Source organism: Clytia hemisphaerica, unplaced genomic scaffold, assembly GCF_902728285.1.
Source record: "Clytia hemisphaerica strain Z4C2 unplaced genomic scaffold, Clytia hemisphaerica genome assembly, whole genome shotgun sequence".
NCBI lineage: Eukaryota > Metazoa > Cnidaria > Hydrozoa > Leptothecata > Clytiidae > Clytia > Clytia hemisphaerica.
In genome coordinates, this window is record NW_027103826.1 from 480,637 (window position 1) to 503,539 (window position 22,903).

The following is a 22,903-nucleotide window of genomic DNA, read 5'->3' on the forward strand; positions in this document are numbered from 1 at the left end:
CCCCCCCCCCCCCAAAAAAAAAAAATGAACAACGATCAAACAAGCAGGCTGGTCTGTTGATTACTTTTCATCTTCCACAACAGAATTAGACAGGAGAACCGTCCCGTATTTTTATAATCTGATGTATACAGGACGGGTGTGCATAGCACTACTTCGTCACATATCCTTACTTCGTCTCCTGTTGTTATTTTCTTTTCTACGTCATAATTTATGCTAAAAATGAAACAGCTGAATATACATGGTTTCTACTAGATTATTGTTAATCATTTAAACATGACGTACCATATGCTACTATTATGCAAGCTAAGAAGTTGATTGACAGATATCTTTGAATAAAATATGGAAAATTGATTGACAGATATATTTTTCTCGAATACATAAAATAATTACCGTTAGTTGTGAAGATGATGGGCGCAGAGGTAGATAAAAAACACATTTTGACATTATACATTTCTTTAACTGACCAATCATGATCACTACTATACATGTAACATTTTGAAGAGTGAGTGCACGATGAACAATAGTGATTGAAATTCTAAAGAAATATCTCGAAGAAACCATAATAAGCATGCGCGGGTGCTCTACACATGGTCACATGACTTGAAAGTTAGATTTTGCAGATCAGTCAAAAAAATTTATCCTTACTTGGTCACATGACTTGAAAGTTAGATTTTGCAGATCAGTGAGGATGAAATTACGAATAGCAGCTCGTTTCATCAAAAAATCACCAACAAAGCGTCCACTTTCCAATATTGACTCTAATAAACTGCTTGTTGATCGTGAATTGCGTAGTACATTTATCGACTCCCTATCTTCAAAATTACAATCTCTTGATCGCGTAGAGTACGAATCCTTGGAGAAATCACTTCATGATACTGCATCCTCAGTCCTACCAAAAATCACTCGTCAACCACCCGACTGGTTCTCAGCAAATGAATCAGAACTGCTGAATTTAATTGAGAAACGTAATATCGCAGTTTAGAACAAAACAAAACGCATCACACGTCGCACAGCTGCAGCTGCAATACGTGCTCGAAAGGAATTCAAAAACGCTATTAATGTTGCCAAAAGCACTTGGATTATGAACTCATGTAACCACTTGAATAAAAGTCCAAATGCATTGAATCTTGGTACAAAATCGTTTTGGGAAAATGTGAAACTCCTAAAAAATGGCTTGAGTAAACCCCCTCCACCAAAACAAGTCATGATGAAAAAAGAGGACGGAAGTAAGTGCGTTTCGTCAGAGGAAAATGCTGAAGTTTTTCGAATCCATTTTTCAAAACTTTATAATCGTGAAGAAATTTATGACCCTTCCGTCCTATCGTCCATAACACCGCGCATCTTGAATGACGATTTCAGTCATACTCCAAGCGTTGAAGAAATCAGAAAGGTAGTATTGAGACTGAAAAATAAAGCACCAGGGGCATCTGGCTTAACTGCTCCCATGTTCAAATCATTGACGGAAGACGAACTTTGCTTCGATTATTTTGTCAAGATTATTGTTGATATCTGGGAAAATGAAACTTACCCCTCCCAATGGGATCTCGGAAAACTTGTCATCTTACCGAAAAAGGGTGACCTATCGAAGCCAGGCAACTATCGGGGAATCATGCTTCTGGAGACAGCATACAAAGTTCTGGCTATCATAATACACAACAGACTCCAACCTTTCGTTGAAAATCTTGATCATGAGGCACAATGTGGTTTCCGTCAAGGTAGAGGTTGCATGGATGCTGTATTCGCGATCAAACTTGCTCTTAAAAAACGCAGAGAACACAATTTAGAAACATGGGTACTCTTTCTTGACCTTGTCAAGGCATTTGACAGGGTGCCCAGATCATTGCTTTGGCAAGTCCTACAAAAGTTCGGCTTGTCAGACAAACTTATTTCTATTTTGAAAGTTCTACACGTAAATTTCAACGTAAATTTTCAAGTTGATTCGGTTGATAACACTATGCCCTGCACAATCGGAGTTAAACAAGGTGACATCCTCGGGCCCGTGTTATTTGTCATCTACATTGCCGCAATAATGCAAACATGGCGGAAAATGCACGATCGACCGCTATGCATGTACCGCACCAAGGAAGATTTCACGCTAACAGGACGGAGATACAACACCAAAGGATCTGATTTTTCCGTAGACGACTCTGAATATGCAGACGATACTGCTGTGCTTTTTGAAAGTAGATCGGATACAGAAACTTACTCTCCGCTGTTGATCACTCACTTCTTGAAATTTGGGATGGGAATTCATGTTGGTGATATTCGTACTCTGGATAAACCCTCAAAGACGGAAATCCTTTTTGTTTCGAAACCACCGAAATCGTATTCTGATCCTGAATCTTATGACGGAATCGATCTCTCGCCCATAAAGCTCTGTGCGCACACTTACTTCCCCATCGTTGACAAGTTTTGCTACCTTGGTTGCTTTATATCAAGGGACTTTCACAGATAGTGATCTGTGAAAGCTAATTTATTTAAAATTATTTAAAAAATAATGCCAAATTCGATTCCATTATTTTATTAATTTTCTTGTGCAGCTTCTTAGCCGTATACAGTACGTTCTTTATAAAGTTTTTGACATTGAGATTTCAACCTTTACTTTTTGCTAGACGGAACAAGAAAGCGATCATCCATTCACTTTAATAGTTTGTTTGTTAAAACCTTTAAAAAAAAGAGAGATCAACCATAGACTATTTATTGTTTCATTTGTTTATTAACACCTTCACATCAAAGAACAATTTTCTTGTTTAATTTCAACAGCTATAAAGGTGTTACAGAACAATACAATTAAAAAAAAAGCAAGTAGAAACCACCTCTAATCACAAGATCAATCAGAAATAATTTATACCATTATTCATGCATATATTATGACGTAAAAGAGAAAATAACAACAGGAGACGAAGTAAGGATATGTGACGAAGTAGTGCTATGCACAGACGGGTATGACCTGTGAGGCACAAATCTGCCTCAAAAAATTTACATTGGGAAATTCGAATTCAGCGCTGTCCTCACTTACTAAAACAAAAACCAAATTTCGGAAGTTGCACTTTCTCTAAGAAAGTTTGACCAGTAAAAGAATAACAAAAATTTGATTGGCTATGTTTTCAACCGTTATTAGGATCTGGGAAATTCAAACTTTCAGCCCATACCATGCTATATATTTCGCCATCAGTATATAGAATAGGAAATCATAGTATGGATCTCCAGGCTACAACAAAATCTGCCGAATCATTTGAGTTTTGAGTTCACACCGTTTTTCAGGTGGGGGATTTTCAAACAGCGGTAAGGAAAACCACGATCAATAAATAGCTGATAATAATAAATACTCTTTCTATTTTTTTTTTAAAAAACACAACGAGTGATACAGTATAAATCTAAAAATGAAATTAAAGACCGGTCTCCACATGCGTGCGCTGCGATTGTGCACCTTTTGGCTTCAATCCTTTTTCAACCGTTACGTCACGCGCCAATGGAGTTACTTCACTTTTCGTTTGACCAATAGCGTGGAAGCTTTGCTCGAAAAAGGTGCGACGGAAGCGCGCGCAAGTAGAGACCGGCCTTAACGTGAAAGAAATTTGAAGAAAAGTTTGCTGGGAAAATATTTGTGCGTTTTATAGCCAAAAGTAATCTGCATTGCAACGCTAAAATTGACAAGAGTAATTTTCGGCAGAGAAGAACTTTGATCAACTTCCAATAATAAATACTGTGAGTCAGAGATGTTTTCAATTCTTGATTGTAAGTTATATGACTTCATTTATCCTGTTGAAAACTCTCTAAAAACCGAAATTTGACCCCTTTCTGGTCAGTTTCAGTAAAAGACAGGGTCAAGATTATCTAATACCGATTGTGGGAAAACAAATTGCAAATAAACCTATAATAATACCTTAAGAGAAGAAATTTTGGCTAATTTGATAAATTGCATAAAAAAATCGACCAAATTCACAAAAAAATTAAACCATTAGGTCATTCGCCAAATTTAAATCTCGCCAAAAATTTTTTCCCAAATTGCACCAAAAATGGCGAATAGGCCAAGTCACCAAAGCTTCTTCCCACCATAATTTCTTCTTTTAAGGTAATATCTTTAAAAATTTAAAATCCTAAAACTATAGGGTGAGCATCATATAAAAAAGAAATCCGAAAAATTCTACGATGAAGGAAAACTATTGTAAAAACACGAACAATTCAGTCTTCTCAAGATGTACAAAAGCATTACGGCCCTCGTCAAGTTAATCAATACATGAGAAATTTTGCAGGAGATTAAAAATAACAAAACGCAATCGTTCACATACGATAATTACGTCCACTGATGGCTGGTTACATTTGAAATGAAATTCGATAACGATGCTTGTAAGGCCTTGTAACATATACTTTTACTCATCTCGAGATGACTTTATTCTATCTTAAAAATTCTAAAAAGGTCATAAGTGGAGGTCCACCGTTGCCAAATCAATTGATTTACAACACGAGGCTTTGGGTTCAGATTGTCAAGGGTCGAGTTATGTCAAATACAACCAACCCCTTGAATCAGGAAAAGCATGCATATTGAACTCATACATTCGACCCTCCTAAATTCTCACCCGTTTCCTTTCATGACAATATCAAAATAAGCGATTCATTGTGGGATTGTTTCGAGTGTATTACAATAGAATTCCCTCGAGGAATTCCTAAGAGATTTCTATTGTAACACACTCGAAACAATCCCACAATGCATCGCTTTTTTAGAAAAATTAAAAACTCCGATAAGGTCTATACACACGGGTTTCAGAATAGTTTATTGCTTTGATTCTATGTAATTAGGTCGAAAAAATATCAATCAAGTAGTGGCACCTAAAACGTTAATAGTTTAGCTTATTTTTTTCAGGTTTTATAACGATCAGTACAGATTGTCAACATGAAAACAAACAAACAAAAAGAAACAGGCTGATATTGTTGGACACAGTGGCAATTTTATTCACTTGAGTCTTTTTCGTGCGGGACGAATAAGATTCAATGTGAAACCCGTGCATTTCGGAAAAAGTGTTATAAACTCGAAACAAGTCAGTTTTTCACCCTTTCACCAAATTTATGGTTAAAAAGAGGAGATCCAGAAATTATATTGAAGGTATGAAAGAGCAATGTAGGAACCATACTTGACAGTATTGACCGTAACATTCTATATTAAACTATCCAAACTTTATTTAACCATCACAGATTTCATGATTGTTTGGGTCTTCCTAGCGGTGCTTTGTGAATCTGGTTCCGTTCCTTTTTTCCATCTATCTGTGATTAGAGAACAACCTGTCAATTCATCAATTTTTTAGCAAACCTAAAAAGTTGCGTTTGGCCTTTCTGAATCACTTGTTGAATCCGTAAATTCTCTCATTTTCCATTCCTTTAGCATCCAATCCATTCTGAGGATACTTTATAAACAACCCATCAGTTTTTCAGCGAACCCATAAAATTGTCTAAGTCGTATTCGTTTTCGTATTGCTTCTCATCCCACAGTTCATCCATCTCGTCCATTATCGTCTTCAATGATGATTTAGCGCCAGTGCCGCTCGAAGCGCTAGACGATGTAGCACCGTCTTTCCTCTTCTTATCATCTCGACCACTATCGACGGTGAACAAGTCGAGGATTTGTGATGTGTCCATGGAATGGAGGCTGGAGTTGTCTTGAGTGATGACGCTGTTAGCAATGTTCAGTTTGAATTTTTGCAAGCTGTTAAAATAAAAAGGCATTAAAAATGCTCATTATGCTCCATTTATCAAAAGCTCTTATAAATCTAGCAAAAGAAGAGTTCAGTTTTTTCATTATATTAAGCGAAAAATCTGACAATTTAAAAATCAAACATAAACCCGAAATAAAATAAAGCAGTATATACACAAGTTCCCTATGAAAAAACCTACCCCATGATCTTCTCTTCGAGGGTTCCGCGAGCGATCAAACGATAAACGTTAACAACTTTCTTTTGTCCGATACGATGAGCTCGGTCCATAGCCTGTCAAATAAAGATTCATAAAAAGTGTGAGTGAACTCTTTAAGAGATGCGTTGTAAAATCTTTGAACCTTTTCTCCAGATAGAATGAAAGTTACTTCGACTGGCACTTGTACATTTTAATAATTTGTAAAAATACAGCTTTTATACAACATTGTAAATGCTCAAAACACGTCATTGTCTGTTCTTAAAAAGTAATCGGATACGAGACACTGGATTTCTGGTTCAAAATCGAAGCTGTTGGCCAACACGTAGGATTTCCTCTAAAGATATATCGTGCATTTCTGAAGCAAATAAACGGGGGGGGGGGTTGGAAAAAAAATTCAAATCAAATAAACGGGGGGGCCTAATTACCGGGGGGGTTGGAAAATGGACTTTTAAAAACCCTAAAAAGGGTCAAAATGGACTAAATTTCGAAAAATTAACAAGCGGGGGGGGGGCCTGTTTATTTGGCACCTAAGAGTATAGACTTTAATCTAGGCGTCCCTTACGTTGGTTGGTCTTAATTCTCACTAGTTTTAGCTGGCTCTGTGAGTCAACGTATGTTGTTTTTTTTCAAAAGAAATTGTTGTTTTCAGCGAAAATCGAATTTTGCAGACGAGCCGATATCTAGCTGTCTCTGACTTTCTTTCACCTTTATTTTTAAATCTCCTCCCCAAAGAAACAGAAAGAAATATTTCTCATTGTGATCGAAAGTGGTGCGAATATAAATAGTGTTACACTGAAGAAGGACTCAATACGAATTCAGTAGTAATTGTAAGAATATTCATCTGAAGAAACAGTCAAAAACCAAATATACATTTGTTAAGAACATTTTAAGGCTTTGCCGAATCTAAAACACACGAAAAATGGATAAGATACACACAAAATGGCGAAAATGAGAACATGCTAAACACATTTTTAGACTCAAAACTCAAAAAGTGAAGAACATACAAAGGCTTCAAAATTTTTGGATGTTCTCATAAAAGAACATGTATTTCCGAAGAGTCATTAAAATGGATTTTGGTCACAATTATGCAGAATTTGAGAATGAATAAAGCCTTTTTATATACTTCGCTGAGATGAAAATCCATCGGCCTGAGACGAAAGAACTATTAACAATGACATCCACGCATCTAGAGTACAAGGTAAATTTCAGCCCGACAGTTGTTTTGCGCTTTTGTTTTGGAAAACCGAAAGTTAAGTAAAGGGAAAAAGGTTGAAATCTATTAGGCTTTTTGTCTTTTCATGAAATTTAACTCCTTGAGTCGATGGTACGGAATATAGCAGAGGTTTATTGAGAGAAAAGAAGGTTCAGGGGCGTTTTCACTAAAAACAGTGGAGAAATCCAAAACAATATCTTTTCCTTTCGAAAATGAAAAGTTCAAGTTGCTTGATTGAGGAAAGGAGAATGTCGGCGTGGGATAAACGGTCTTTGAAAGAGAGAACAGAACTGTAGAGAAGTTACGAGAGTTTCTTATGGAAAAAATATCGTGTAAAAAAAAGAAAGAAGACTTCAGATTTCACATATTCACACTTTCAGTGAAAAGTAAATGGAGAAACTAGACTTAGACTGTAGACTTCTTCGGTCAGTTGCACAACCTCAAAGTGACGTCATGTGAAAATCAAGAAAAAAAACCACAAAATATTTCTGAACGAAAAAAAATGGTGTTTTGGGTGATAATGTTCTTGAAATAATTTAGTAATAAATAAGTAGGAGATATTGATATTGCTCTACTTAAATTGTTGTTCCTCATATAAATTATTCAAGACCTTAGACCTGGTTTCTATTTAAAGTTCTTTCGACAACCTCTACAACAGATTGTGAGAAAAAGCTTGATAAAAACCAGGTCCTCTAGTAAGTTTGAAGTAACAAAAAGAAGGGAACCTGAAGAAAAGAATTGGTAAAATCGGAGAAACTGAGTTCAGAACGTGTGAAAAAATTCACACCAAGCCGTCAAATGAAAAGAATGAAAGGAATTTTTTTGAACAGGGAGGGAGGGAGGAAAAGGTATAAATAGAGCGAATAGTGAGAATACGAAAATCAGTTTACGAAAAAAAGGAAGAAAGAAAGATACGTGACAAATAGGATAAAAAACCGAAGTATTGGACATTAACATAGAATACAACCAACCGTTTGGTCATATATATTTTAAACAGAATGGTTAAGCGCCGCTCATATAGCTCCACTGACGACTGCTTCCCACGCAGCAAACTATTATCACCACGGACGCCCAAAAATACGCCAACCACCACCGTCAGATTTGATTTCTCTAATATGACGGTAACGCCAAAACGACGTTCCGTCAGCTTATCCGATAGTACGGAGAAAGTCATGGCATTTAAGAGAGTGTGCCGGAAATACACGATCAGTACCGAGATCGCTGAGCAGTTGGCAAAAATCGGGGACGAAATCATGAAAGATTACGACTCCATTTTCAACAGTTTCAATATCGCATCCCTGTATCAATTTTTCGACGTGGCGATGGGCGTAAAACGGAAACGATCCAGCAACGGTCAACAAAAAACAAGTCGGAAACGGAAAATTAGCGGATACCTTGGGATAGTGATTCTCCATATTTTGACGAATATGTAAAATAAAGTAGTTTTTATCTGTGAGCATTTAAAAAAATATTCATATAGGTTTTATTATTATCCACATATTTAGGAAGTTTTATAATTATAGGCACACCTTTGGTACAAAAGTTTAGGTAAGAAATAATTACCAAATATGGATGTTCCATAGCACATTTTGTCAACTATGTTCAAATATCATTATCCATATATTTAGGAAGTTTTATGAAGTACAAATAATTTGAAGAGAGGTTAGGAAAAAATTACCAAACACGGAATTTCTGTCACGACTTTAATTATAAGGAAAAATTGTCTTTCTGGCGGTAAACTGATCATAAATAGCAATTCTTGTTCACAATTTGTTCAAGAACTTTATCCTTATAGAAAAATTATTACAATCTCTTCAATTACATTATACCTAATATTTTAGGTTATTATTAAAATATTACGATATTTTATCATCTCGTTGTAGAGGTATGAAATTATTGCTTTAATATTTTTTCAAAGCTACTTTTTATTTTACATATTTTATTTTATTTCATTTTTCGAAAATCTTCAACGAAGAAAAAATCAACCTTGTATTTGATATTAATTTTTTAATGAAAAAAGGAAATAAAAATCAGTGAAAAATAAAAATATTTACAAGTGACGTCATTAAGAAAATCGGAAATCTGGTTTTTCGGTTTTCCTCGATAATATAAAAGAAAAGCTCGGTGACGTAATTCAGAGCCAGATCGACAGTATAAAAAGTAAGGTCTAAATCGATATGAGAAAGATGTTGAGCTTGCAAAAAAAATGCAGTTTCTAAAACAAACCATCAAAACAAAATAGCGTGCGTTTCGTCCGTTGATTGACAATATAATTTCTCCTTTCTGTACTGACCATTAGTTTAAGACTAAGAATTAAAACAAAATTTGTTTAGATTTCTGATTGCAGAAAGAATATTTTGCATTGCTTTTTCGAAATCAGTACACAGACAGCTTCAAACATATTGGCTTTAATTTTTGACTGTTTCAGACATTTTTGAATTGATGATGAATTTCGACAAAAGTTTAATTTGCTTCAAGCTGTTTAACTGTCTAACCGGTTAATTTAAGTACAGTTGAACTCATGTAATTCGAATTCTCAAGGGACCGAGAATTTTGTTTCGAATTACATGAGTTTCGAACTAAATGAGTTTTCATATTTTTGACCTGATTTGATGAAAAAAGACTTCCAAGGTTTACTTTTGAGCAATTTGTATTTTCGAGCTAGAATAGTGAAATACTAGTATAAATAATCTTGACACAGACATGTTTTGAAATTTAAAAGTCAATTCATAATTTTTCAAAAAAGTCTTTGATTGTCGATTGTTTCATTTTCTGCTCTCGTTTCTTGGAAATCTCCTCCGATATCTTATGAATCAGTGGGATGGCGTTCGGTGATTCGAAAAGGGTCATATTTTTGAGAGTGTCGATAGCCTCGTCAATCAAAAAAGTCGAAAATTTGAATGACATGATTAAAATTTTTTCATTGGACCTGAAAATCTGTTCGATTTAAATGATTTTTCGAATTACATGGGTTCCAATTAAAGGAGTTTTCTTGTAACGTTTTCAAGGTAAATTCTGAGGGGACCAGAGAATCCGTTCGAATTAGGTGAGTATTCGAATTATAGGAGTTCGAATTATAGGAGTTCGAATTACCTGAGTTCAACTGTACGTTTGAATTACAACGAGTGTAATCTCTAAATCTAAGTATCACCACGATGAACAAATCTCAAAATCCGACGATTTTCAAAACTCAGTTAGAGTTGTACTGGTTGTAGCTATTCTCAATTTACGTAATTTTCCCAATTATTCTCGAAACCTTTGACCATTTGACTATTTTTCTTTCTTAGGAGAGGTTATCGTAGGAAAATAGAGGCGGGCTAAATTGCAGACTTTAGATTCCTAATAGAGGGGGGTTTGTAGGGGCTCGAAATACCGTTTTCCCGTCAAAATTAAGACTGAATCCCGGAATCCCGAAAACTTAAAAAAATAATAACACCGTCACACCGGTTTGTAGAGGTTAAAATACCGGAATACTGACAAAAAATAAAGCTAAATAATGTCACCGTCTGATTTTAAAATGCCGTTTTCCCTTTTGTTTTTTCGTCAAATCCCGTAATACCGAACTAAAAAAGGGCCAATGCCGTCACACCGTCAAAGCACAACCCCACACCCTCTAATACGCAAAAATTATGTATTATTAAAGGGGCTGTTATAGAGAAAGAAAAGCTAGCAAAGAACATTTCGAAAACTTTCTTTTAAAAGTGTGAAAAAATTTTAAGTATTCTTTTTTATATGAATGTTGTATGTATAGGGGGACCGCCTTATGCGAAGTAAAATTGCGAAAGATTCCATAAAATGTTACATTTCAAAACCAGTAATCTGCTTTATAGTGTAATACACCTTTCCCGAGATGTTTTCGACTTTTTTGTTACAATGTTTGAGTGTTGCAGTGATAGAAAAGAGCTTTTGAGTTCAAATTTTCAGGATTGATTCGTCTCTATAACATAATCATAAAAATAGAAATTTTGATGTGATTTGAGAACCTTTAAAAAATAGCAAAGGGTTCCACTTACTTCTATTCCACACCAAAATTGATTAGGACTTTTATCTCTCTAAAATTCGTTCGCCAACTATGTAGCCGAGAGAAGCCGTCCAATACAAACATTTAAACAAAATCATTTTCCATAAAATCAGTTTGGACATATAAGAAAAACGGCAAAATTAGACATAAAATGCTATTGGGCTCTTCCAGAAAATGTCCGTACATGGGGGGTAGAGGATATATTGTCCGGGGGGTAGCGAAAAATCATCAAAATTTGCTTTGTCCGGGGGTAATTTGGGTTGTCCGGGGGTAAAACCCGTTGTCCGGGGGGTAAATTACTGAAAATTGTTATATCCTCCACCCCCCCATATTCAAATTTTTTCTGGAAAAACGAATTGTAAGTTTTATCCAAGATTTCATCGTTTTTGAGGAATTTACCAGCATATAAAATCGTCCACCAACAGGCCTAATGAATATAAAGAAAGTCTTTTTGGGACAAACCTTCGTTAGTCACTCGATTTCAATGCTCGGATTAACTTTCTGTTGCGTTGCACTCCTTTCAAACGTTGGATTCGAAAATATGCTGACGGTGTTCTGGTCCGAGTTAAACAACCACGAAAAACCTTTTGACCGTAAAGCAGGCACTCAATGGACATAGCAATCATCAAAAGTGCTAAACTTTTAAATAACACTAACCTCACAAAGATAACACCAAATTCTCGGAAAACGTATTTGGGACATTTTGACATTGAGACCACCTATATCACTGCTCTCGATCGGACCAATTTTACGAAAAGTTCTGAAAAATAGCCACTTTTGTGACACATTTTTTCCAAAATTGATGCTTTGCTCTTCTTAGAATTATAATCTTAATCAACTGCATTTCTCTCTCGATTGGTTTGGGAAAAGAACAATAGTGAAACAATCACCCAAAAGTAAAGTATTTCCAACAAGACAGATTTCACACGGAGTATTTTTTTTACGGAAAAGAATCGGTAGAATAATACTCGCTGATTGATATAAACGCAAGGAAAAGTCCGGTCCAGACAGAGTACTTAGATATATTTCTAAAAAAGAATATGAAATAAACTAGCTTGCACGTGTATCAAAAAAAAAGTATACGTGAGGTTTAAGATTCGAAATGCGCTTGTAAAATGTGAATGTAATGAGCAAATGACGTCAAAATAAATAACTGTAAAATTGGGAAAACTTCGCAGAATAGTAGAGCGCAGGGCATATCTACACTACAAAATAGCACCTAAACTGAAAAGCTCTTGATGTAAACTAGCTTTATCCAACCATTTGCTTTCCCTTTTTATTTGTTCTATATCTTCTTACTTTGATGTTAAATAATTTTAAGTTGTTTATTTATTTTCCCGAAAAATCAACTCTTCTTTTACGTAGACAGAGAGGTTTGTAGGTACTGGCTGCAAAAGAGAGGTTTGTGGGTACTGGCTGCAAAAGAGAGGTTTGTAGGTACTGGCTGCAAAAGAGAGGTTTGTAGGTACTGGCTGCAAAAGAGAGGTTTGTAGGTACTGGCTGCAAAAGAGAGGTTTGTAGGTACTGGCTGCAAAAGACACGAGTCACGTAACAATCTTCTTTGAAAAAAACATTCGAAAGGAATTAAGGCTTAAGCGGTTTCAAACTGTATCTAGTTATACATGAGCAACCAGGTTGCTAAGGTTCGAGACCACAAATTAGCCGATTTTATCTTTACTATCTCGTTAAGTTAGAGCTTTAGATAATCGAACCATGGCAAATAATAGCTCTTGACCTAATAAACATAAATGGTAGATATCAGGCGTGGTCAAAGCAAATCTTTTAGAAAATGGGCTGGAATGCTAACAGGGTGGCCAATAAATGAGTGAATGAAAGAATAAATGAATGAATGAATGAACGCATGAAAAGGTGAATGGATGAATGAATGAATTAATGAAAAGGTGAATGAATGAGTGAATGAAAGAATCAATGAATGAATGAATGAATGAACGCATGAAAAGATGAATGAATGAATGAATGGAAATATGAATAAATGAGTGAGCGAATGAAAGGATGAATGAATAACTACGTACCTGTAGATCTTTCATAGGATTCCAGTCGTGTTCGACAAAGATGACGGTATCAGCTCCTGTCAAATTCAGACCCAGACCTCCGACATGGGTGGTCAGCAAAAGAACGTCTATTGAAGGATCGTTGTTGAAGCTAAGTCAAGAAAGGTGACAGATTTAAGCATAAGTTGACGATGAATTTAAGATTTAAAACCTCGTGATACCCGAATTATGGAGACTCTATATTTTGAATGGTAAAAAAAAGAAACTTGCAATCCTTAGATATAATCTCTTACCTTTGGACAATGCTATGTCTTGATCCAGCAGGAACGCTACCGTCCAGCCTTGAATAAGTTACTGACGGCATTTGAGCCCTGAAACGAGGAATAATATCGAGAATTACCAAGGAACTTAAAGGTACTATACCTTATCTTTTTATACCGGCCCTTATTTAAGTTATAGGGATCGGAATTAAATTCAGGGCCGGGCTAAAAATGGAAAAAATGAGCTTTGGCGTAATCAAGGACGGCGTAAAAAGGGCCAACATCAAATCAGGGCTAGCGTAAAAAGGGCCGATATAGTACTTAAATTTATTTTTCCTATCCTTCATCATTTTGAAAAATTTCTGGAACACATTTTAATGGTCCTTGGATATCTTTTTCCGATGCTAAGCAGTTTGAACCAATAAGCGTGACTCGCAAAACAAAATTTAAGCAAACTACTATTACAGTAAGTACTAAATTTTGGTACCACGGTCACATGCTACGGTCCTTATTCTCTCCAAAACGAAATAATGACGCTGTTCTATTGGTTAAATTCGATTTTTACGTCATTTCAAACCAATAGAATGACTTCATTTCTGACCAATAGAATGACTTCATTTCCGACCAATTAGCCTACGTCCGCCCAAATAAGGGGAATTTGTGCAAAAAGTGTTTATCTGGAACCCGATGTAGAAATTTTTTCTGACACGCTAAAAGCTTTGAAGGTCCGAAAAATTGTGACCGATTTTGCAGCGGGGAATGACCCCCATAGTATCGTTTTGGGGATTGGGTTACGGGTCCAACCGTAATATATCCAGAATTACGCGAAATAATATTTGAACCCGGCTGGGGATGAGGCACATCAAACATTCCTTTTCGATGGGAATTTGACCAACCATTGGGAATAACAGGTAAGTAAAAGGGAGGCAATGGGACATTCCATTTTATGACCATACATGGGGGGGGGGTGGTGGATGATCATTTCCAGGGGATAATCCGAAAAGAATCTCCAGGGGGTCTAAAGAAGTTTTTTCATTTTTCCAGGGCGTAAAAATTTATTCTTGAATTTCCAGGGGATGAACGACTGATTTTAGTTCGTCCATCCTCACTTAAGACATGAAAATAATTTTTTCTAAGGGTTGTTTGGCAAATTTTGCCATTTTCCAGGGGTATCTACACTTTTTCAAGAAGTTTGTTTTCACTCGAAAAGGTTCCTCTACCCCCCCCCCCTGTATGGAAATTTTATGCAACAGCCCAATATAGCTTAAGATACTCTCACTCATGGGACCAGAAAAGTTCTCAAATCACGGATAGATTTGAGTTAACAGTATAGCTTCAGATTTCGGAAAGTCTACTGTATAACCAGCCAATTATTAGGAATTTTGAAACAATAGAAAGGAATAGTTACTTTAACAAATCACGTTCCACGATGTTGAGCATAGATTTGAGTTGACAAAAAATGAGCGCGCGATGTTGAGAGACGACAGAAGTGAGCGCGTCTTCTGAGCTGTTGTTGTCCGAAACACCGATCCCACAATCCAACAGTAGTTGTCTAAAAAAATAGAAAAAGGGTTTTGTTATTAACATGAAGTGCTAAATGTAGATGCCATGTAGAATGCCATGGTTATTACCCCTCCTTTAAATAAAATGGACGTTTGTTATTAAAGACGCTTGAACTTTTTTGCTTCCTCAAAATGGATGGTACCTTTGTTTCTAGAACATAGAAATTTAGATTTTTACTGTCTTTTACTTTTCTAGAATCCAAGTTTTTAGTTGCATATATATCGTTTGGATTTTACAAATCACATAAAATAATTTGTCTATGAAACGACAAAGAATGAAGTCCTACTTACTAAAGTTTAAAAAGTATCGATACACATTGCTTTATAATCGAGAAAGGATAGAAACGTTCTCCGTTCTCAAAATAAATAGCCAAACAGAAATCCTACTACTGAACTTATCCCGTTGAAAATCGTGGTTAAATCATCTCCTTACTTGAGTGCAACAAGTTTGCCAGAGTGTTGTACATCATTGAGTGAGCTTTTCTCACACCTCAAGTCTTCAATGACCGTATCGTACTCAGGATGTGATTTGGTCAACACCAAAGATGGATGGTTACACACTTTACGCAAGTATTGCAAAGCCTAGAACAGAAAGGAATGTATGCTTTTACCCAGCAAATATTAGTATTTTGAACGAAAAAAGGAAAAATTGCCCAAAAAATATGGGCAATTTAAGTAGACTATCGTTTATTCAAACTTCTATCATCCGAATCTTTCTATAATTCGAACTTTTTCTCAGTTCCCTTTAGGGAGAAACCCTCTGAAAATACTCTTTGAGGCCCTCTATCATTCGAATCTCACGTTATTCAAACAAAAAGAGAAAATGAGTGTATTCATGATATGCACCATTACAATGTCTTCTGACATTACATCACGGAACCAATAGCTGATTGGTTGGAAGTGACGTAAAATCAGTCAATACGTAACCTTGAACCAATCAGCTATTATTGGGTGGAATGGAAGACATTGCAATGGTGCATATCATGAATTCCAATTTATACTGACCTGGAAGATATGACCAGTAGCTTTAGGTTGCGGTTCTTTCTCCTCACTGTTGACACTGGAATCAACATTTCTTCGTGCCTTGCTCCGTGAAAAATCTTCGTAAAGTTTGACCTAGAAATTAATTGACTCATACTCATTTTATAGTGAACAAATTTAGGAAAACGCGAGGCTCAAAAATAAGTTGAGGACATTTTTGCCTTAAATTAGATAAAAGATTTACGAGAGAATTTTTCACTTTTCGCCCTAATTTACCAAGCGCTCGGGAAAAACCTCTAAATAACGTTAATACACGTTTTTTTTTTTTTTTAAGAAACACACTTTTAAGAAACATGAGGCTCAGAATGCCTAAAAACTAAGAAACATCTAAGAAACATGCTGAGGCTGAGAATGAGAAAATAGCATTTTTTAATTCGTTTTTTTTAAGAATCTTCCAATCAAGGTTCCAGAAATATACATACATAACAGTTAGAAACACTTGAGAAAGTCAGAAAATCAATATAGAAGATATAAGTACCGTAAATTAGTCAATTAGACTATTGTATTATCGACGTGCGTCCTTTAAGGCTTTAGGCTTGACACAGTTTAGAAACATGTAAGAAACATTTAAGGCTCAAAAGGTCGATTTCTTAAGAAACATTGAGGCTGCTTGGTAAAACTAGTTTCTTAAAAAAAAAAAAAAACGTGTAAATTGTGTTTACGTTCAATTCTTCTCGAAACACAGGAAATCATTCAAAAATACTTCAACAACATTAGTCAGGAGGTTTTGCGCTTTTGCATGAAGTTGACAGACATCTTTTTGAAAAAACAGATCAAATTTCTAAATGTCACTTGAAGTAATTGTTCTTCTCGAAAAAGCTCAGAAACCTAGCTAGCACAAAATGTTGTTTCAATATTCATCTAACTTCATACGGACATTCAAGCAACGGTGTTCCCAGCTGGGAACGATGTATTTCATACCTGTAATGAACTAAGCTCGCAATAATAATCTTGAATGATTTTGGGTGGGAGATCTTGTAATACGTCTTCTTTGACACGTCGTAAGAGAAACGGTAACGTTTGTTTGTGCAAGGACTCCATCGCCAGTGCGCCTAAAATGAAGTGGCGAACTTTAATCCCAGTTTGGTTATCACTCGACAAAATGTTTCCCCAATATATAACTTTTATAGGATTTTAACGGTATTAACTTTTACGCAACTTATTTTCATTCTGATTCCGATAAGAGTAATTTTCCTTAAGAACTTTTAATATTTTAAGCTCCAAGGTATACTCTACGTTATACTTTTATGAATTGAAATTTCAGCTCGAGAATAGGCTACCATAACGCCCAGCTGGCACACAACGTTGTTTCAACGTTGATCAGATAATGAGGAAAACTTGCATCCGTGAAAAAAGTAACTGCGAACACATTCAGCTTATGAGGAGCTTATCTCCAGTGACCCCGGAAACATTCGATATAAGAGATGACTATTTTAAAAAGATTATAAGCCTGCTTTTAAAAGAATCGCAAAGTCATACCTGCTTCTTGTTCTTTAGATGATGATTTTGCGTCGCGACTCTGAAGTATAGGTCGGCCAAAACGAGCCGTGAACTCACGTTCCGACCCTAAAAAGCCTGGCATTAAGAAGTCAAAAAGAGACCATAATTCGAGGACGTTGTTTTGAATGGGTGTTCCGGATAAGATAACCCGATGGTCTGCTCTCAGTTGTTTGATCACTTTGGAAAGCTAGAAAAGAACAACAGAAAAGTCTTTTATTTCAGCATCTCTTTAACAGTCTCTTCAACTATAACCCAAATGTCCCCTTAACTTGAGCAATTTTTCTCAACCCCTCAGCTAACAACCCTTTTTATAGCCTGAAATTTACTTAAATCGAACAAAGTTGTGTTCCCCGAGTTATTGAGATTGAAATTACCAGATTTTTATTAAGTTTTACAATTTTTTTCTAGACATTGCACATATATTATATACAGAATTTTCAGGTGAAGAGCCAAATGTAAATTTTGGAAATGCCAGAAATATATCATTATTATTATTATTATTATTAAGTTAAATAATTTAATATTCTGGAGCTCCGCATTGGGCCATTCCATTTTATATCCATACAGGGGGTGGACGACAAATTTGCCATTTTCCAGGGGGTATTACCACATTTCTAAAAGTCTTTTTTGCCTTAAAAAGGTTCGTGCACCCCCTGCATGGAAATTTAATGGAACAGCCCATTCACATTCAGTAAAACTACTGTTGCAATTTTTAGAAGGATAACCAGATGATTTGAGATTAGTGACAAAACTTTTTTTTAATTTCAGCAATAAAACAACAAAAAGAGAGCTTTTCTTAAGACCATAGAAGTATTGAAATTATATACACGACTAAAGTTTTTTGCAATGCTCAAAAAATAGATGGTAAAAAGAAAAAACGATTTGAAAAATATTTTCCTCAAATTCTTCTTCTATTGCCATTGTGAATGGTCAAGAAATAGTTTTTAGTTATGAAATTGTGACGCGTTACAAAGAAAACTCCAAGCAAATTAAAAAAATTTTCATAATGGCTACATCGCATTAAAAGTTGTCTTACTTTTGTTTTACTGTTCTTGATGATATGACCCTCGTCCAATATACAGTAATTCCAATGATGAAGTCTAGAAAGTAAAAGGGATTGTATATCATACACCCGTATCCGCCCTGGCGCCACTGGGGTAATGGGTTCGTGTTAACCAGAACAAGGACTGAATTAACTAGATATTTATTTGGGCTAATTCAACCAACGGTGTATTGTCGAAATAAGCGAGACCTCTGATTTAGACGGCCCACTTTTCACCCTGCCTATTCTAAATAACGAATTTAAAGAGAACCCAAGGTTGGCTGTCTAAAGTTAAAGGCCGGTCTCCATTTGCGCGCGCTGCGATCGCACTTTTTGAATTCAATCCTTTTTGCTTAGAAAAAAGATTACGTCATAAAAGTGTAGCGCAAGCTCAAAAAAAAAAAGTCAACACATTTCTACTTTTTTCAACCGTTACGTCAGATCACGCCAATGGAATTGCTTCATTTTTCTTTTGACCAATAGCGTGGAAGCTTTGTTCGAAAAAGTGCGATCGCAGTGCGCGCAAGTGGAAACCGGCCTTAATGCATTGCCTTTTGTCGTCAGTAGTGCAATGACTTCTTTAAATTGTTCTCAGGTAAAGATTTTAACTGCCAACTTTCTGCTCAATTTTTGCCTACTTTAACAAATAATATAGTGAGAAGAATCTACCCTGTGAGCACTGTTTTGAGACAAGAGGAGCCGAAGACATCTATCATCGCATTGGTATATGTCACACAGCCTTGTTTGAAACAACGTTCATCTAACGTTATATGGACGTTGTGAACATTAGATAAACCTTTAACCAACAGTGTGTGTCAGCTTGGGGTTGGTGGATGGAGCGTAAAATGGATCGAGCAGAAACCCACCTACTCGGGTTGGAGTCTATATCTATGGTGATTGCATTGAACCAATAATACTTCTACAATTAATAATACTAGTAAATCTCATTGAATAGAATCTCATCTTTATTAAACTTACAAGAAAAAATCACAATCATTTCTGACAATGTCATAAGATGCAACTACCAAATTGTGTTTCTTCAATTGTCCTTGTAACCTAAGAGGAGAAACCAAAAATACGACATCAATTCGAAGGCGTAATACGGAACCTCTTGTTTTTTCTATTTGGCAAAAGTATGGCAGTTCTTATACAGCTTTATCCGAGTGACCGTTGACCCCGTAAAAGGCTATCTAAAGGTCCTAAATTATGATTCAAGTACCTTAGATAGAAGAAATTTTAGTGGAAAAAAAATTAGCGGGTTTGACAGATTAGATCAAAATTCGCCAAATTAAGTTCCCGCCAAATTTAAATTTTCCAGCAATCCGCCATATTGAATTTTCGCCAAATTCAAATTATTGTATTCATTCCCCAAATGTATGTATTTCAGGCCTTAAACAGGTTTTTCTCTTATTAACTCTAGTCTCTTTTTAACTAATGGATTTTTTTTTTTTTTTTTTTTTTCTTTATTGAAACATAAACACAGGGTACATTACGAACATATAATACAGAATACTACTAAACATTAATATAGTCCCTCCCTCCGCTAGAAACTTAAGTTATATCGCCAGAGGTAAGGCTATGAAGAAAGGAAAAAGTAAAACAAGGTGTGACGTGGAGAGAGCTATGGTTGTAGTAGACTAAAATAACGCACCACTGAACCTTCCAGATTCATGGATATATTCAACGACAGAAAGAATTATAGTTTGATTTAAAATTAAAGTCAAGCTTTCATCACCGTATAATAAAAACCGACAAAAATAAGAAGTCTTGTAGTTTGTCGAATAGAGATTGTTTCGCATGGGAATATATAGAGCAGTGCAGAAAAAAGTGCTGAGTATTTTCAACTGAGTTAGTTCGACAACCACAAAAAGGGTCTAAAGTATCACGAAAACCATGCCTAAATTTGTGCTCGTTCAGATGACTGAACCCTACCCGAAGTCGATTTAGAAAGACTACACCTTGATTGTCAGAAACATCAAAAACACGAGATTGTTTGGGTCTCAAAAATTTTAAAATTGCATTCTTAAAGGTCTTAACAGAAGGTAGATCTCTTATATTCGCGCCCAGGACATTCCACTGTGATATGCAGTAAGGAAAAAAAGTATTACGAAAACGCTCAGTTCGTATATTAAGAGGATAAATAGGATTTCTTGTTCTTATGTTAACTGGCTCTGTAAGCCTTGCTGGCAGATAGCTACGTAAGTAAGACGGAGCTTGGTTATTTATGATTTTATAGAAAAATATCATTCTTCTGGCAAAGCGTCTGTCAGCAAGGCTTTCAAGGCCAAGTTCAGAGTATATTCTCTCCTGAGACGTTCTGCACAAAAGAGGCAATTCCTGGGCGGTCATATATGATATCACCGTAGTCAAGATGAGGTCTAATGTAAGATTTATAGATGGTAAGAAGAGATCTTCTAGGCACATGTTTGCGAAGTCTGTTAATAAGGCCAATACCTTTATTGGCCTTTTTTATCTTCTCCTCAAGATGGTAATCGAAAGAAAGTTTTGAATCTAAGATAAGACCTAGATGTTTCTGGTGCTCACTGACAGCGATGTTAGTGTTATTGAAGGAGATTACTGGAGCATTAGCAGGAGTGATGGATTTGTTTAGCTTTGATGGGATAAACTCGCGGGGATTAAATTTCGCGGTTGAGCTCATCCACGAAATTTTAAGATTTCGCAGGGACTTAACTATCGGGAGACAATTATCTTTACGATTTTATGCCTTTTATCGCCGAATCACGCATGTTAGTTATTAATACACATTGTAAGTCCTTCCAGTGAACATTTAAAAGTAGTTTATTCACCATTTTTGAGTTTTATTTTAAAATATTTCATGGATAAGGCGTTTCCAAATTTCCATTGGGACTTAATTTCGGGGATGATACCAAAATTCGCGAAATCCGAGAAATTTTATCCCATTAAAGTAATCAAACCTTTGTCGTTCACTGGGAGGCCCAGTATAATGCAACGGGTTCAGGTGTTCTTTACTGCAAAACTTTTCGACTTCATAACACCAATGACCAGTCAACGTTGGTGGGCAAACCACCAAAGATGGTTTCGGCCTGAATTCATCCTTGCCTGAAATCTAAAAAAACAGAAACTTCTTTGTAAGGCTATTAATTACGGCTACTATTAAGGAAATTATTAAATTATTAATTAAGAAAAATCATATTCAACATGACCTTTAGAAAAAGTATTTTCACATCGATAGACAATTTTACTGATGATTGAATGAATTCATTTGTTAAAAAAGACTTTTAAACCACTTTCACAAAGTTCTTATAAAAAAATGACGATATTTTTACCGGGTGTCCGAGAAAACTTTTTCTAAATTTTCGCCTTTTTTCGAATTTTTTGAAAAGTAATGTTTTACTAATTAGACCATAACTTTTGATCTACTTTTGACCAAATTTGATTGATTCTTTAACAGTTGATAGAACTCGAGAAATTCCCTTCAAAGAGGGGGACTTTTTTCTGGGACACCCGGTAGATTCTAATCTCTTCCACCTTGAGCGGAACAGATATTACACATCAAGAGTTTTTTTCAGATTTTCTATAAACAATGTGGTATTTCTTTTTTAAATGGTACTGTCTGCTACTGACTTTAAACTTTTTGAGCATATTGTGATAATCAGCGGCCATGATGCAAATTGATTGTAGAGTTTTACCCAATCCCATGTCTATAAGTGAAAGTAAAGATTTTTCCTTAAGAATGATAAGATTTGAACATACCTTATCGGTAGAAATTTCGGCGATGGAAAATTTCGTCGGTGGGAAATTTCGCCGGCAAAAAATATTCATCGGTAAAAAATTTCGTCACTCAGCGATTTTTTCGTCGCTTTTTACCGACGGAATTTTTACCAATAACATAAGCAGTTGCTCCATTTTCAGGTTTATTTATTTGCTAATTTTACGCTTTTAAGTTTTCTTCTATTTCTTTTTAGAATATGGAGATAGGAAAGTTCATGAAAAATAAAAGCCACACACATACCATCACAAAGGATACCGTGGAGATTGTATTTCTTCAGGAAAGCTAACCAATTGACACCATCCTAAAATACAAAGAATAAAGGAAAGATATTAAAGCCAATCTATACACACATGAAAATGCAACTTATTTATTTGCTCAATCTTAACTCAAGTCCAATCGTTGTACTACATCAAAACATTCCGAATCGGTGAGTGTTTTGTAAGACATTCCATTGTCAAATAGAACAATCACCTGCACGCTTATAACAGCTGAAATGTTTTCGCAAGCTCGGCATTTTTTAGAGCGATTAGGACCTCAATTTAAGTATCGTTAACCTGGACTTCAAGTATCAGAAAAATACACTGTGACATC

The 22,903-nt window shown here is 35.6% G+C and overlaps 1 protein-coding gene across 1 annotated transcript; it reads right to left on the minus strand.

The window, feature by feature from the left end:
* Positions 1-3,309: 3,309 nt before the first annotated feature.
* Positions 3,310-22,902, minus strand: LOC136806767 (TATA-binding protein-associated factor 172-like). The gene is made up of 15 exons (XM_067063351.1): positions 22,867-22,902; positions 22,553-22,613; positions 22,165-22,241; positions 21,495-21,646; positions 19,537-19,614; positions 18,553-18,616; positions 17,496-17,703; positions 16,938-17,068; positions 15,981-16,091; positions 15,409-15,557; positions 14,822-14,965; positions 13,447-13,524; positions 13,175-13,304; positions 5,890-5,981; positions 3,310-5,701 (listed from the first exon to the last, which is right to left on the minus strand). The coding sequence occupies exons 1-15, from the start codon at positions 22,900-22,902 to the stop codon at positions 5,419-5,421; spliced, it is 1,794 nt and encodes a 597-aa protein (XP_066919452.1). The 3' UTR covers positions 3,310-5,418.
* Position 22,903: the final 1 nt, after the last annotated feature.